This window comes from Zerene cesonia, chromosome 13, assembly GCF_012273895.1.
Source record: "Zerene cesonia ecotype Mississippi chromosome 13, Zerene_cesonia_1.1, whole genome shotgun sequence".
Classification (NCBI taxonomy): Eukaryota; Metazoa; Arthropoda; class Insecta; order Lepidoptera; family Pieridae; genus Zerene; species Zerene cesonia.
In genome coordinates, this window is record NC_052114.1 from 7016411 (window position 1) to 7034695 (window position 18285).

The 18285-nt window shown below is 31.9% G+C and overlaps 4 protein-coding genes across 4 annotated transcripts in view; 1 reads left to right on the top strand and 3 right to left on the bottom strand.

Annotated features, from left to right (window-relative positions):
* Positions 1-3069: 3069 nt before the first annotated feature.
* Positions 3070-6237, bottom strand: LOC119831539 (cuticle protein 19-like). Its single transcript, XM_038354948.1, has 4 exons — positions 6167-6237; positions 5668-5910; positions 4128-4294; positions 3070-3373 (listed from the first exon to the last, which is right to left on the bottom strand). The coding sequence occupies exons 1-4, from the start codon at positions 6176-6178 to the stop codon at positions 3118-3120; spliced, it is 678 nt and encodes a 225-aa protein (XP_038210876.1). The 5' UTR covers positions 6179-6237; the 3' UTR covers positions 3070-3117.
* A 3643-nt stretch (positions 6238-9880) lies between these two features.
* On the bottom strand, positions 9881-11919 carry LOC119831546 (cuticle protein 19-like). Its single transcript, XM_038354955.1, has 4 exons — positions 11876-11919; positions 11448-11771; positions 11058-11224; positions 9881-10192 (listed from the first exon to the last, which is right to left on the bottom strand). Exons 1-4 carry the CDS (start codon positions 11885-11887, stop codon positions 10144-10146), a joined length of 552 nt encoding a protein of 183 aa, XP_038210883.1. The 5' UTR covers positions 11888-11919; the 3' UTR covers positions 9881-10143.
* Positions 11920-15329: 3410 nt separating this feature from the next.
* On the bottom strand, positions 15330-16674 carry LOC119831312. Its single transcript, XM_038354614.1, has 4 exons — positions 16663-16674; positions 16404-16568; positions 15977-16143; positions 15330-15876 (listed from the first exon to the last, which is right to left on the bottom strand). The coding sequence occupies exons 1-4, from the start codon at positions 16672-16674 to the stop codon at positions 15330-15332; spliced, it is 891 nt and encodes a 296-aa protein (XP_038210542.1).
* A 796-nt stretch (positions 16675-17470) lies between these two features.
* Positions 17471-18285, top strand: part of LOC119831316 (cuticle protein 21-like) — a 1952-nt gene continuing 1137 nt past the window's right edge. Inside the window, exons 1-3 of the mRNA XM_038354619.1 lie at positions 17471-17482; positions 17774-17920; positions 18129-18271. Coding sequence (XP_038210547.1) covers positions 17471-17482; positions 17774-17920; positions 18129-18271 — 302 coding nt within the window. The remainder of the gene's footprint in view (positions 17483-17773; positions 17921-18128; positions 18272-18285) is intronic.

An 18285-nucleotide genomic window follows, 5' to 3' on the forward strand; every position in this document is an offset into this window, starting at 1 on the left:
ACTGAATATAAGACTGAATAACAGGATGCATCTCTAAACATTTCAATATAGTGCGTTTGCTTAATCTATACCTAAAGTCCATATATTTACATGTATCTACAATCTTAATTTTATCTACAATCTTTATCTACAATCTTAAAGTTAGGAAGACCTTTTTATTTTTATTGTCATTTATAAAATGGGATTTAAAAATACTCTATAGAATAACTATACTTATAACTCTTACGCAGTAAACAAATATTTTAAATGCATTATTTACTATAATTTGGGCTTGCTATAAAACTCTTATTATCTTACCTTGCTACCACATTGTAAATCAATTCCAAGGAATTAAGCCTGTGCGTTCATATAATTCAGTATAATGTAAATGGAATTACATAATATAAAACATTAGAATATTGTCCCTTTTCAATAATGATATCATGGATAGTTTGGATCTGATGATGGCACCTGATGATTACGATAGATTACTTATGGGCGAATACTGTTTACCAAACATTAAATGGATTGTGATTGTCGTTCTGGTGATGAAGATGAAGATTCGGTAAGGGAATCGTTTGTGATCGTATTTTATTAATTTATATTGATGAGATTTTTCCATTTAGAGATGTTGTGTCTGTCAAATTTGAAACTGAAACTTCTAGTCACGCTTTTGTTGGGCATATTTATACGGTTCAATATTCCAAATAGTTCAGTTCAAAACGTGCTTGTGTGCAATAAATTACTACACAAAAAATTAAAAATAAACTAATTTAAACTTAAATAATGTCAAAGACGGTGCTTCATATTAAATGTTTTTCATATAAAGAATAATCTAAGGGCAAACAGTCCTTAGATAAATCTTTAAAATGGGAGTAAATAACGCTACAATTAAAATTCAATGTTAACAGGAAAGTTAATAGACCATAACAATTACCTACATGCTTCTTATCCCATTATTCTGTGTAAATGTTTTAATAATGGTAAAAAGTATGATTTAATTGTTAATTTATGCCACTGAGATGAGTTCATAATAGACTAATTTTGAAGGTAAACAGTGTTGTATATTAACAGTGAAGCATTGTAAATAACCGTATATCAACTGAAAATAAGTCTTATAGAAGGTGTAGGTAGTGTAGGTCTTTTTCATCGACGACATTGGTTCATGCGTGACTTCGTAACAGACAGACAAATAGACAGATAGGCATAGTACGCAGCTAAGATTTCTCTAAATTAATTGCTATTTATTAAATGCATGCAGTCTTTCATAAAATATTATTTACTAAAATAAATTAAGGTATATTAAAAATACAATTAAATTTTGGAAACGGAATTTTATTTTCTGTACATACTATATGGTAAACTAATTGCTGAAATATTTAAATAAGTGTTGAACAGTACGTATGATAAAAAGTAATACTATAAATTATTCAGAAGTTCGTTTTTTTTCACGTTGCATCGAAACGCAACAAAATTTTTAGAGAGTTATATAGGTTACTTTTAATCACAGTGAAACGTCTCATTTCGCAGGGAATTTCTTTTGACACACGGAGAAGCCGCGGTTATAAACCTAATATTAAATAATTATTACTTTTATTGGATTATACAAAATTGTATTACATACTCGGCGAAGTAAGTCACGGACAACATTTTTATAAAATACGAGTAAGTATGAAACTTTTTTCGTAAATTCGAGCCATTATGTAAGTAATGTGGTAATTAGGTATTGTTACTCAACTTCACACATCCGCGATTGAATTGATCGATGTAACATGGTTTTTTTTTAATAATTCAAGTGAACGATTTACCAGAATGTGACTATGTGTTATCTTGTTTAAGTGAGGCTTAAGAATGGATTTAGCCTGAATCAACGATGGTTTGGATTTAAAAAATACTTAATATGAGTAATTTTTCTTGGATTGTAAATTAATAGAAAAATATACATTTTTTGATTATTACTATGTTTCTCTTAAATAATTGAGTTACATTACTCATTGTTAAACTTTGTATTCTAATTAAAAAAGTAAATTTGAATGATTAGAATGAAATTTACTAAAAAGGTTTTGTACGGTTGCATAATTTTTAAATCAACTTGTATCGTGAAGTATTTGAAGACGACAACAAATATTAATCTTGTAATACACTGACCTCTTTCTTGATAAGACCTTAATTGCATACTTAACACGGGATGTGATATTTAAGGAGTAATATAAATTAGTTTTGCATAAATTAAGTTGCTTTATTTGGAACTCAAAGCAATTTAAGTATAGGTTTGCTCAAATTACTTTGAAATGGCAAGAATGGCAATTTGCACCTTCAAATAATTTCAATGTGGTTTTTATTAAAACAAGTACACATCAATACAGAATAGCTTCACTTATTGACATGTCATTTATTTTGAATTGAGGTGATACCGACCTCTGGTCATAATATGTAAATAAAGTTCACGGTTTTGAGAGTGGTATTATTGTATTTGGTCAAGTTCAAAAACCAAGTTGGATTTCTGCTATCTTAAGTTTTTGCGTATTTTATTACCACTTTATTGAGAGTATGAATATCAATCAGTACCAATACGTGGTTTTCGTACCTAACCACCAAAATAAGTAATTATGTTTCATTCATAGCAAAGAGGCGTATAAATGAAATCAATTAGATAGACGGCTAAACCGTGATTGAAATTAATGATTTTTTCAACGGATACAGTTACGTCTTCGTTGTTCTAATTCATATATGCGTTGCATAAACAAATAATATATGCGGTTAGATAGGAAGCCGAGAACAATAGAATACGAACAATGCAACCGAAGAACGGGAGTACTTCCGAAGTTATATTAACATATCGCGGTGGTTAAAAACACTAATTGGAATCTGTGTTTGATTAAATAGATAATAGCTTCGATGAAGTTATACATCATCGTGGTGTTCTTGATGTGTTTATTGGATTATTTCATTCACTTGAAAGGTTTATTGCTGATGTATTGAAAGTAAATAGTTTGTGAGTGTTTATATGTTTAAGAGCTTGTAGAAGAAGGTAATTTGTACAAACATTAAATATAAGATAAATAACACTAATAAATAAGGATAGGCTATAAATATTGTTTATTTCTATGACCATAGACTAAGAAAAGAAGTAATAAATTAATGGTGGGCGAGGATGGGTGTGGAGTGGACGATTTGGCCATGGACTAGAGGAGCAGCATGGACAATGGGAGCATGAACGAGTGGGGCAGCGTGGACTAGCGGGCCAGCGTGGACGAGAGGAGCAGCGTGGACGACGGGTGCAGCGTGCACGACAGGGGCAGCGTGGATCGGGGCAGCGCGGGCTTGGGCAGCGTTGGCCTGGGCAGCGGCAGCGTGTTCAGATGGGGCTGAGTTGTGTACGACGGCGTTGAAACTGTAGAGAAGGGTGAAGATCAGTAAGAACTTGTAATATGTTGTTCGAAATAGTTGTTTTATTATTTATTTCCTAAAATTATGTTACCAATTTATTGAATGTACTTTCTACTACGTAGAATAACATTATAAAGTATTATTCGGTTCTCGATACAGGTATAAACATCTGTTTCGCTATACTTTTGACTCTATCCGAAATGTTTATATTTTAATCATTTGGAGGTGTATTATTTGCGAGCTAATATTAATATATGTATTAAGAAATCGAAGAAAGGATAAGGCACTCAACAAGTGTGGGCACTTAATTTACGTCAATTACAAAACTAGGGCTTATTCTTCGCAAAGATTTTATCAAATCTATAAGCCGAAACAACGTCTGTATAGATAAATCACATCGTCCTAGACGCACTTGCTTGTTAGTCTCGCTAGCTGTTATTTGGATCTGGTCAGAACACACATGGTTACAATTGCGCAACTACGCATTCGAAGCAAGTTCACACTCGTGATAATGTAACACTTTCGCGTTCTAATTCATAAAACGTTCGTCACTACATTTAATAACGTTATAATTTTTTCATGAATAAATTATGAGATTTTTTAGTGGATAACTTTTCTAAAACCATCGTCAGTTCACCGGTGGTGGTGATGGTATCTAACAGTTAACAGTTTTAATAGCCCATAAGGCCTTATTGAGGCTAGTTGATGATGTAACTCAAAGCTCTTGTGCTATGAAGAAACAATGTAGGATTTTATACCCGTTGTGAGCATCAGCGGTGTATTCAACAGTTCTGACAGCGCCATCAGGCTGGACCAGGGAATATTCTCCTCTCACGACATCACCTTCGCGGCTCTCGTGTTGGGACTTGTGGTCTCCGGTGTGAGGGTCTTCTACAGAATAGGAGAATTCGTAGTGAGCTGGAGCCTGGAAGATACAAAAATTTTTGTTACTTATATAAGAATCGTCGAAATTATATCTTAATAGTTACTTGTCCTGTTATGAAAAGAAACATTTAAAATTGTTCCTAGTATATGTATATTTATCAGAATTTCAGAACAATAGTCCTTCAATTTTGTATTCTCTTATTGCCTAGTGTTCCAGTTACAGTTTCACAAGCCATTATTTCGGTGTAAATATTGCTCTAAGGCTTGCTTGATTAACATTGATACATGTATTATTAGCAGCTATTACCAATTTTAGTTGTGCTACCATTGCTGGCGTGATTGATAAGCAACGCGAATTACAAAACGTTGTTATGTCAAGTTACTTGCACAAACTGTTTAATTGCGTTGTATTAGCGGTATTAATTTTTAATCAAGGCCTTTCACTTCTGCTGTTAAAATAGTTATAGTTACAGTGAACAAGAAGCAGTTTCTAAAAACACGTTGATTTTCATATTAAACTAGAAATAAAACTTCTGACGTTCTTCTGGCTTACGGTTGATTCGCAATCCTAGTAACCTCCTTTAATGTGACGCCTTCTATCATTTAAGATTGTGAATGTTATTTAATCGCCATTCCCGGATATGCAAAGCCTACTTGCATCATAAATAGAGCGGTTGTTCGAATTTATCCAAGTCCCTTTATCTAATAGTATAGTTGCGATTATAAACGAGATCACTTCCCTATTGGTCAAGGAATGTGAAACTACCAATCTCCAATGGTGACTTGTGTCTTAGGTGCAATTATTACTTAATTTATACAAACAACGTGCATACGAATCTGTTAGATTTTAACAACATTTCGCATATCTCTGCATGGACAAATGAAATATTGCGTTATTCACAAATATAACAAAAAAAAATAATGTGAAATATGCTTCATATACGTTTGTGTGTACGAGCGCACACTTTTGTTTTATACTCTAATTACTTCAATATTAATTGAAAATTAGAATAAAGGTGAGGCTATAAAAGACTTACCAACATATTCATAACCAAAAGCATATTCTGTCTCCATTCCATGGGTAAAAAAACGATACAAAAGAGATTAAATAAAGAATGTACATGTTATAATCATGCCTGTTTGCAATTCAATTTCCATAAGTTCACAGATTTTTAGTGAATGACTTATTGACATGACATATTTCTTACGATGATAAGCTTTTACTTGTTATGACGAAGCTATTTAATTCGTTAAACGTTAAAAATTGATAGTTTTGCTTTGCCTACACAAAGTTGTCACGACGATTTAAATGATAATATTGAATTGGAAGTAATGATATTCATTCAACGAAATTTTGTACCTATCGAATTTTTCTTTTAAGAGTATCTATTGACTTTGGGAAGTTTTACTTACTTGTTCCTCGATGTGCTCACGAGCAATGGCGATGGGGGCAGCGTGGGCAACATGTTGGACAATTGGAGAGGCGTGAATGAGGGGAGCGTTGTGGGCAACCACTGGGGCATGAGCCACGATAGGGGCATATGCTTGTTGTGTGGGCTGGTCGTGGCGCACGATGCTCTGGGAGGACACCGCGGAGTGACCTTCTTGGATGAGTCCGGCTTGGCAGACTGCTACCAGAAGGCTGATGATTGCTACCTGGAAGATTATACAAGACGAAAATATAAAGATTGTCACTCAGGATTTTCGTAGCTTTCAACTGGTGAAATGATGCTTAATAAGAACCAATAGTTGCTGAGATTAGCTTCAGGATTTTATATTTGAATAAATTTTACATTTTGATAATGTACGATAAGTACTTTATTATGCTTTCTTTTCCAAAAAATGGTTTGAGTAAAATTTTAATAAAAGGTTTTAACATTTTTTTTGTCAATAAGTTCCATCAATATCTTACTTTGAAGTACATGTTGATACTTTATTGAACCGTGCTCAATTGGTAAGGATAAGGGTTTTGAGGTAGTTTTTATACTTGAGATGAATGTATGTGTCATTTAACACCAAACCGGCCGGGCGCCTGACATTCGACCCGACAAAGATAATGTTTCGTCATTGGCACTTTTGAGCTTCTTTCAAGGTTAGCTTTAAACTTTTTTCAGATATATTTTCTATAATTAATGTAATTTAGTTGAACGTTTTAAAGACTATGGACACCATGAATCTTTATGTTTATGTGACTGGTTAGGCAATAAATGGTGAAACACTGTTGATTCATAATTTTTTGCATTGATTTTTACTTTACTTATTTTTTTTTATTGGAAGGTTCTTTCTTCGATAATTCATTTATTCATTATAATATTGTACCACCTAATTTATATTATTGACGAACTATTAAAAGCTTATAGTAAAACTAGGTAAATACCAATAAAATACACATAAAAGTTGCTTAAGAAAGTGAAAATATGATCGTATCATGATATCTGCCATCTGCATTGATGCGCCAAGAAAAGCAGCGGTAAAGCCCCATTGATACTCTTTTAGATTAAATGTCCTTATCTTTTATACATCGATTGTTATTTGTTTGAACTTATTACAACACAGAAGTAGAAACAGTGAGTTGAATTTGAGTATTATGTATACTTTTTTTAGCAAGTCTTTCGAGAAAAATATATGCGTAGAAAAAGTGTGTTAGCAATTTGCAGGAGAACCATGGTGTTGCTGCTATATTTTAAGATTTTTGCACATCCAATTAACTTTTGAAACTACTGTGAAAACAGCTTTATGGATATTAAATCACGCAGTATGAACACGCCTTGAGATTCCGGTCCGGTAAGAAAGTAGCGCTCTGGGTTGCACCGAGTGATCCAGTAAACTGTTGTGTAATGTTAAGCTGGTATCACACTGAGTACTTAATACAGTTAACGTACATAACTGTTAATTAGTATCAGGCAATTGGTCCTTTTTATATGAAGGATGAACATCCTCATTAGCATTTATGAAACTTTTTTATAAAACTTTTAAATAAAATACTAAACCTGTTATGATCTATTGTATAATTATAATAAGATATGTCAGAAATTAAAGACTTTTAACGGATTTTATAATATAATGAATAAATCGCGTTTAAAATCCGTAAAAAAGTCTTTAATTTCTAAATTTATAATACTAGCGTAAAATCAAACACAAGAAAATACAAAGATATGTCAGATTAAGATATCGTTCCTGATAAATCATTAAAACGATGACATTTATTCACTTCATCCAACTTAGCTACAGTTCAGTAAAGATATTACTCACTGTCAAATACACTATATTCATGTAGGTAAGCATAGACAACGAATAAATCATTAAATAACGACGTCCAAACCCAGTGTATCCCAACTTTACGCATCACAGACCGTTTATTTCCCTCACATGCATAGTAACTCGTAATGCAACCCTCGAAGGTCATAAGTAACTCGATATTGGCAAAAACGTAGTTGAGACCTTTCGATCCAAAAGTTAAATCGATTGTTATCTTGCGCAGTATGTCATGTCAAGAAGAGCGGTATTCTTAAAGGCTTCGATTGCTCATTATTCTTTAATGTTGAATACTTCAGCGGTCTTAAGTGGAATCTTGCAATGGATTTTTTTCTTAAGATATGTATTATATTATTTAAATTTGGCTCTGGAATAAAACATAGGACTTTTTTCTTTGTAAATGTACTTAGAACGCGAACTTTGTTATAATATATAAATATATACATGAATAAGTTAAGTCTCGATTTGTAATACCTACTATCCAGAGCTATAAAGTAGGGATAAATAAATAAAAGAGCCACATTTAGCAGGAATCAAGGGTTCTACGCAGAAATAGTTTTGATATTTTCTTTATTTATTGCACATTTTCTTGGTATTCATTTAATTACATTTTCTTTAAGAAAAAATGACTGACTTCAAGATTAAAATATGAATTAGAGACTCTTTCATTAAGTGAAACCTTGAGTGTAATATTTTGAACGTTTCATATTACAATGATTTGGTATTGAAACTTAATTATCATCTAATCATTGACGTAATATATACCTGAGGTTAATGAAGGATAAATTTGCTTTCTTTGAGAAATTATGTTTTAATTAAAAGTGGAGAGTATAAGGTACGAACATCTTAGCTCTTCCACATTAAGGTTTTAGAAGCTTTCGCTGTATCTTCTGACGCAGATAAAACAAAACTTTCTTCTGTGAAGCTATTATGTATGGGGTCTGTAGCTGAAACGTTAATGTGTGAAATACTCTTTTAATTATACGTTTAGTAATATTTTTTTCTCTCGTTTCACACGTACAGCTGTCGGCAATTATGAATTGTATAAAAACGCGACGTCAAACGCGATACAAACAACCGTAAAGCACGCAAAAAGTTGCATTGAAAAATGAATTCAATGTCATTGCTACTGGCACTGGTTATTCAATAGAACGTATTTGACAAATTCGATCACTTTAATATTTAAATTAAAGTTATATAAATACTAAAATTAAGTATCCTAATACTTAAGTATATAATTGTCACACGTTTGAAGTTTTTTATAGGTTTCAAATGAAAACTTAATACAATTCAATATTTTTAACGTTTCGCAACTAAAATATAAATCGCTGTCGATCTCCTTCCTTACGAGCTGTCACGACTCCGACTCACACCTTATCTTTATCAAAATAGTATTTGTCATGCTACGTTTTCGAATTTAAATCAATTTATATCAAAAAAATTTAAAATTTTAAAGTTTAAATAATTTTCTTATAAATATCAAATGCTATGAAATTACGATGCTTCCGCTAATTATAAAATCCTTAACACGAAACAAACAAATTGATTTGCATGTAAAAAAAAAATTGTTCAATGTCGCAATTGACTTATTAAATTTAATTTATTAGACGCAACTTGTGATCGTTTACGGGACATTGCATAAAAAGTAAACTTATGTAAAGCGTGCGATTAATATGCTTTCGATGTGAAATAATTTATCATTACCGGTGACCTTTCGAGATTCTGCCCATTTATTGCACGATAAGGTAACCTTTTCTCTTTAAAATGAATAATGTTTTATTCTTTTATAGGTACTTGGAAAATATATGTATCTTACACCATGTAATAAGGTACCATACTGGCTTCTAGGTGCGAGCTTTGTCTGCCTAGTACACGAAAATGCATTTTATGAGTCAAAAGACAACTCATCAAAGATACCTTTTGTAAATAGTGAAAACTGTCTTTCATTTCACTCAGCTTTACATACAGAAATATACAAAAATTGTTATAATTTATCAAAAGTACGCAAATATATATTCTGTAAATAGACAAATGTAGCACAGAAGTGTATTTCCCTGTTCAATCATCTCTGCATGATTAATTAAAATATTCAAAATTAATGAACGCTAGAGAGTAGATAAATTACTGTGTAAGTTTTTAACATATTGACGAAAAGCAATAAATCAAATATATCAATAAGGAATACCATAATAAATCATTACTGCTTCTAATATTTACGGCTGGTAGGCTTTATTATTTTGAGCAATCATTAAAACACATAGATTCAATTTTAGGAAAAAATAATTTTTGAAATTTAATGGCTTATATCTATTTAAATATGTGACAGTTTTAATGTTGATGCAGGTTGTGTTTGTAATAAGTACGAAATAAATTTTTTGGTATCACATTTATTCATTATTATGTACTAATTAACCGATCATTAATTGCACAGATTGAAATCAAGAAACAGAAAACAAGGTTGGAAGAGCAAGACAATAAGAAAGTACTAGTAAGGTTTAGAATTTGCACTAATACTGTTAATGTAACAATTTATACACAAGACAGTTTGAAGAACTAATACACGAAGATGCAGAAGAAACATTCGAAGTCTATAGAGTCTAATATTTCCTAATCTAATATCACAGGTTGGAGTATCTAATGATGATGGATGACCGGCGGCGAATTGTGTACCACAGCGTTGAATCTGTTGACAAAACAAAATTTAATATGTGATTGCGATGAGATGATGAAGCGTAGATCCTATTTGTAATTTGCTATGGTGAAATGGGTTTACGACGATGGCAATGAATGTTGCGGAATTGCGTTTTTACACAAATTTTATCAAGGCTTTGTATTGTTCTGGTTAGTGTTCAGGAGGTGTGTCCTGTATACTTAAAATTTTTGAAAATTATCTGACGAAGCGCCGACTTTAGGGGAGTTTCAAATTTGTAACGCCAATACATTGTTAATTTAGAAGTTGATGTCAAACGTATTTACATTATTTTTATGCTTTATTTTAGTTTAAAACATTGGTATCCAATACAAAGAATGAAATTATAAAATGGGATATAAACTAATTACGAAATTAGTTTCGATGTTCGCAACGCGCTTGAGCAACACCATAGAAGTGGAACGTTGTGGTTCTCTAGATATCTAACACTTAATAATACACCTAAGTTCTCCTACTTTCATTATTACATGTTTCTTATATTTTTAGACAAATCAGGAAACCATAACTCATATTTAATTTAAAGTTATACACGAAATTTATTGAGTAGTAGCTTTTCAAATTAAATGGTGTTCATAAAAATCGGTTAATCATTTTTAATACATTCTATATCATCATTTTATACATTATGACGACACCGTTTTTAATAGACACTTAAGTTTAATTAACTATTTTAATAAATAATTTAATTAATTTTTACGCTTATTACATAAAAAATAGTAAAATAGTGTTTATGTTAGTAGTAGTTCAAGAATCTAAAATTTTTTATTACTTATACCAGGATAATAATATTAATAAGTGTTCTCTCCTAAAACTTATATTGTTTTCGAATATTTCTTACCCATTGTGGTGGTCAGCGGTGTAAGTGACCTTGCGGAAGGAGCCATCGGGTTGCAGGAGGGAGTATTCACCCTTTACGACGTCACCGTCGCGGGTCTCGTGCTGGGACTTGTGGTCGCCGGTGTGAGGGTCTTCAACGGAGTAGGAGTATCCATATTTGGGGTGAGCCTGAAATATATTTTCATAATAATCATGAACAATACATGTAATTTTTTATTGTATAAAGCGAACACGAACAAGCTTTCGCTGTAGTCCATGTTTATTTAACATACGTAAATAATTTATTGAACATTTTTCTGTTTTGACTATTGCTCTTGATTCCTTACTTTTTGCTTAATCTTCTTTATTTTAAAATGATATGATTTGTCATTAAAAACTATAGTGTCCTTACGTATTCATCTACATAGTGGTCTTCATGAGCAGGGGCAGCGTGAACTGGGGCGGCGTGGACAGGGGCGGCGTGGTAAGCAGGCGCGGCATGGTAGGCAGGTGCGGCGTGGTAGGCAGGCTCAGCGTGATAGGCTGGGGCGGCATGTACCACTGAAGTGTGGACTGGAGCCGCCTGGTAAGCGGGAGCGGCGTGTACAGGAGCTTCATAGTGCACTGGCGTTTCGTGAACATTATCGTGACGGATAATGTTCTGGGATGACACAGCAGGCGCGTGGTGTAAAAGACCAGCGCTGGACACCGCTACCACCGCACAAAGGACTGAAATCTTTAAGAAATAACAAATAATTAACACTCGAATTTTCATGACACAAGCTTTGTGTAATTTAAACTTAATATAAACGTAAGGTCTAATTTGAAAGGTGTTCTTACTTTGGCAAACATTTTGTTTGTTACTAATGCCTCGAGTTGACTGCTATCGTTTTGAATTGCACTCTTTTTATATAACAAACAAAACATAAGTGTTGACGTGGTGGGGCGTCTATTCCTGATGATATCCGATCGGATCAGAGTAATTGCGTTGCCAATCACACTCTATCGAGTTGCAACATTTGATATGGGTCCAATGTGTAGTAAAATTGTATGTTGACTGGACACAATGCGATTTCCATCCTTTTTGTATGTTTTAGTATGTTTTTATGTTTACTTTTGTCTTTTATGTTATGATGGCTTGCGATCATGAGATTATACTACGACAATGTATTACATAAATTATAAAAAGAGATTTGATGTCGTATCGTTTGCTTTGTGCGTTTATAATTAAGATCGTCATGAATCTGTACATCGAATTAATTTGCTTTTTTAAGTTATTACGATATAAACGTACTATTACTAAAGCAAATAATAATTAGGTTTTCATAATAACATATTTAAAATTGAGCAGTCAAAAGGGTTATATAAAAGGTATAAAGGTTTTGTTTCCTGGGTCATAAATAAAACTTAACACTGATACTAATAAATGAGAAATTTTGAAAGAATAGAAAAAATTTTATCACGAGGCAGGATATAATAAAAAGAATAGAAAAAAAATTCTATTCTTTCAAAATTTCTCATTTATATAAAGCATTTCAATGCTATAAAACTTTAAATTAAAACTAATACTAATATTTATGTCATGTAAAAGACAATTATTACATTTATTCACATTTGAATGCATAAAACTTAACAAACTCCAATGCAAATTTTAACCAGAAGATTTTGTAAATTTTGAATGATGCACTTCAGGGTCATGCGAAATACCAATTAAATTGTTTAGATACACACGATTTAGATAACAACGGTTATATGATAGCGTAGATTGTAAAAGGACGTTGAGCAATCCAGTGTTGAATATCATTACGACGTGTTCACAAGGTACTCGTGTTAAACATGCTTTACAACTATGTAAAAAATCTTCCTGATAGAGCTAGTATCTATTATTAAACTGAAGTCCAATACAATGGTTTACGTGGGAAACACTACTCTTTTTCATAATACAGATATTTACGGTTACGATAGATAAACATCAGGCGTTTGATGGAACATCATTTTTCGCAAAATAACAAAGCTATGGATCAACCATATTTTTTCCTTACTAATATTATAAATGTGAAAATGATTTTTTTCCCTTTATCTTTCTTTCATGTCGCAAAAGAGTGATTATATGATGAGAGACACTCTCAACATTGTTCTATCAGGTACTATAAAAATATGAGAAAACATTTAATTGCTTATGAATAAACCTTTAGTTACTTGAAAGAATAAGCTCACGTTGCAAGCAACAAAAAACATCGTTCATAAAGACTTAATAGTTACCTTCGATACATATTCTTAATAATAACAATATAATTGAGTAGGGAAGGAACTAGATACATTTTAGTTTGTAGAATTCGATTAAAATTTCTATTGATTTCGATTAAATTTCGTTTGAAATGTTATATTAATCACTTCTAATTTATCTTGAAGTTCTATGAAGAAAAAAGTATTCTATCTGATATAATATCAAATTTATATATTCATGATCTCCTAGTATAAAGAGTGTTATATTAACCGGTATAATTCTTTAATGTAGGCCGAATCGAAGTGTAGGTTGATTAAAGTAACTTTTACAATGTGATTTTATTATGTTTTACCAATCGAAACTGTGTAATAAATGCATACCGTTCTTTGGAATTTAGCCGCCGATGGAGACTCGTATCCCCGTTCTTTCCTTCTTACCTGTCGTTAATCACTTCTATATCCCTTTTCTAACAATTAGCGACGTATTTGTAGACGTATTGTCGTTTTTACCATCCGAAAACCCACTACGTCCGTTGACCGCTTTTACCTATAGAACCAAATAAGTATTCTCTTTGTTATATTTTATATATAACAAATCCAACTATCTACAGCTATATCTATAGATTGCTTTAAGATAAAAATACTTTTAATTATTATATCATAGAGCTAAATTCTTCAATTTTAGTGCCAAAGAATTTACCTTACGTAACTACATAATTGTTAAATTATAATTAGGTTTGTGGTTCGATGCACGAGTTAGGTAATATCCTAATAAAGAATATAAAGTAGATCACATCGATCTATCTAATTTTTAATGTAAATGAAAAAAAAAAAGAAGCAACTTTTGGTTTTAATTGTTATTTAAAAAAAAATAGTGCGCTTTCAATTTGAATGCACGCAAAAATTTCAAGTTCATGAGAACACTGTGAGATAATAATTGAAGTTCTATGAGGCACGGGACTTATTATATTAGACGAACAGATGGAGGAGTAATGCTGTGGTTTGGTACATTTAATGACTGCTGTATTTATTTGATTAAACGGATAATTACAATTAATTGTTCAACCTTCTGCATCCGTAGAAATACGTCTTTTTTATAAGTCTATATCTCGATACGATCGAATGTAGGATTCCTCGTTTTAAACACGCTAACTATTGTACCAAGAAGGAGGTTCGCATGCAACAATAAAAGGCGAACTAGTCTACGTTAAGAAATAGCTTCCCAAAACAGTTTGATAATTATATATTTTTTAAATTTCATAGTTAGTTAAGTCGTTATTATCTCGGACAAAATTGTTTTAAGAAACACATTTTATAATGTTTGTCGAAATCATAAGTATGTACCATTACAAAATAATTGTAACACGACCGTGTTACACTTACGTACTGCTGTGTGTTATATGTATATATTTCTGATGCCCACACACCAGGAATTTAAATTTTAGTTGGATTTTTTACTAAAAGTTTTTTCCGTCTTTTACTTTTCTGTGGATTTTTTTTTTACAACAATAAACCTTTTACAGTCCGGTATAGTAAGTAATATATTATATGTGGTTTAGTGATGGGCGATATAGGTAGTAAAATTATTCTCAAGGTCTGTATTTAATATCTCGGATGTGCACGATAGGGTACGTTTTTTTAGGTATGCATTTACAAAGTTAATCACAACTTTAGGTAATATGTATCACTAAATGTATTTCATATTGATTCAAAGTGACAGGTTGTTTTATTTATAAATCATGATATTACAAAATTGTAAAACTAAACTGAAAGATTTTTATTCAATAATGACATTCTTAAGAAAACGATACGGTTCTTCCATAAAATTTAAAGAGCTTCATACTAATGCATAGTATATAAAGCGCCATCTAGTAATATTCTTTGGTATCAGGTTAAAAATGTCGATTCAAAATAAGAATGGATGCATTGATTCAAGTGTACATTTGAACTAAAAGATGGTGTTGTATAATGTAACAACTTTAATATTCTATAACAATAACGGTTTTTAAATAACAATTTTGACTTATACTTTGTTCGAGAAGTAACAAATAAAATTTATAATAACAAATTAAAAACCGACGTAGTAAACGTTGGAATGATAGTAGGATGACGCTACGTCAGAGTCGTGTATGTGTTCCTGTGAATTTGATACTGATTCTGGTTTATGATCATCCACACTGTATGGAGACTTTTCTGTAGCTGGAAGTACAACTATGCTGTCTGCACGTTTTTCGATGTCCTCATGATTAATCGATAACGTTGGCACCACTTTAAAATACGGTCCTTCTACTGTTTCCATTTTGACAATGGGGGATTCAGTGGTCGTTATTTCCTCTTCTTTAACAGGCTCCAGGCGTATCATTTTGTCCTCATGTGACATATTTTTAACTTCATTTTCATCTGCGTTTGGCTCTATTGTTGATTCTTGAACAGGTTTGATATCTTTGATTTCGCTTTCTTGTTGTGACGCTTCTTGGATTTTGTGGTTTGCGTTTGGGAAAAAGTGATTTATTTTGATGCCGTTTCCAATTGGTGCGAAATGACGCGTGTGTCCATGTACGGAGTAGGCCTGGTTTCCATGGTTGAGGAAGCTTTTACTAACAACTGCGTTAAAGCTGAAATAGAGGTTTAGTATTTAATTTAAATTTTTTTATTTCATTACATGAAGGAATATATCATACTTGAATATAGGATTTGAGAAACAAGAAAATTTACCCTGTAAAGTCATCTGCGTTATAATGGACTTCTCTCAAAGAGCCATCGGCTTCAACAAGACTATACTCTCCGCGAACTCTGTGCCCATCGCGTTCTTCGTGGTGATGTTTCTGGTCTCCAGTGTTTTTGTCCGATACAGCGTACTCAAATTCATATTTTGGATATGCCTTAAAATAAGGTAAAATGTGTATAAATGTTATTAATAATCAAATCTTTTTAAAATTATCCACTCGTTTGAAACTTTGGAAATGGATTAGAATATAATATTTAATGATCGATACACAGAAAATGATCCAGATCCAGATTATTTTTTAATCATCTTACAATAAACATAACTTTTACTATTTTGAATTTTTATAGAATAAGTTTAAGCAATAGTTGTTACCCTTAATAAACAAGTTATGTTAACAAATTCGTTGCTACTCACGTAAGTATCGTATTTTTGAAACATTTGAGGCGTGGGTGGATGGTAAACTTTAATCGTTTGCCAATTATTGTCACCTCCTGTCCGGTAAGCCTCTTTATTGAATCCATGTGTATGATCGATGACAACTGCTGTGGTAAAACCAATAAGGCTCATGACGCACACAATCTGAAAAATAAAATAGATTACGTGCATATTTTCTTAGGAACGTTACTAATTCAAGAAACTGTTTACACATAATATGTCTTTTAATATTTGTTACCTTACGGTACATTTTGTTAGTTTTGAGATGTACCGTAGTAAACTAAAGGAAAGATCTAACTGCTGCTAACTCGAATAGTACCAAGTATTTTATACTTTTCTAATGGCTATTATATAAATTCACAAAAAAATTATCAAATCAAGTTTGTCTATACGATTGTGTACCTAAAGAATAACGCGGCTCCGATATTTTTGATCTTATCAATGAAACAATAATTGTAACCTTTTGTATAGATTCGTTACTTTCATAAATGATTTTCTAAACCATATCACAGATTGTGCTAATTTTCTATGTGCCATTTTGTTCAGATTAAGACATCCGTTGACTATGGTATACATAATTTAAAAACAAATATGACAAGTTTTTACATATTATGCCTTGTTTAATTATTTTTTGTATTACCCACATCTATTATATTTTACAGAAGGTATGACAAAATTAATAAATACCTAGCATATGAACACATTTAATCTTAAATATTTGATATTATACATATAAACTCGTCGTCAAATATTGGCAGAGTTTATTACAAAAACACAATGATGTATAGTAGATAGATATATAGTATTAGTGATACGAAGTTTTACCGGATCATCAAGTTGCTTATAAAATGTTCTTTCCTTTGTTTAACGGTAAAAGTAAGTCATTGGATTTTTTGTAGATATTTGATTTTGATAAAATTAAAATGCTGAGTCAGAGAATTTGGTGATGATTATTTCATTCAACATTTCCCCTACTTTTACTCAATAGAAAGGAACTATAAAATTAGATATCTCCGATTGTTATTAATCATTCATATTTTGGAATCATGTTTGTTCACGTAAGTTTAAATCTAGAAAAGTCTTGAGTACTTTAAAAATAAGTGTCATAAAGTATTTTAAATGCTATGAATGCTATGCAGTTTTTTTTTGTTCCTTTACTCAATTCTTTCGTCTGGGTGAACCTAATGTGAAAATTCTTTGTTTATTTAAAAGCTGAAGTACCAATTTGGTCTAGTTCTGATAATTTGACGGCGGTTTAGTTTAAAATAAATTTTGTTAAAGATCAATGGGTAAAGGTATTCACAGTTATCTGCTTCAATACTGTAATTAGTCAAATTTTGTGTTTCTAGGTGGTGTTCTTTTGTGGCGTAGTTGCAAGCTGTGCATCATCAGCAATATCCTCTCAGTCGGTGGTACGTCATGACGTTCCTCAGTCGTACAGTTCAGTTTCGATGTACCGTGGATCCAGAGTTAATTACGCTACTCCCAGAGAAAGTGTAGGTACTATTTATTTCATTAATTGTAATTTTTGCCACCATATTAAAACCTTACTTTAATTTGAAATAAGACTGGTCTGGTCGAAGTATCTAGGAATATAATTTTATCTATTTTAAAAGCTTAATAAAAAATATAGAACAAAAATTGAAGCTTCCTTCCTTTTTGGATATTTTTCAAAATGTTAATATTGGCAACATTTTTTTCTAGGTCTATCCTAAATATGAGTACACATACTCCGTAGCTGATGATCATACTGGTGACAATAAACAACAACGCGAATATCGCAACGGCGATGTCGTGAAGGGCTCCTACTCGTTCCGCGAAGCCGACGGCTCCATCAGGACCGTGGAGTACTCCGCCGACG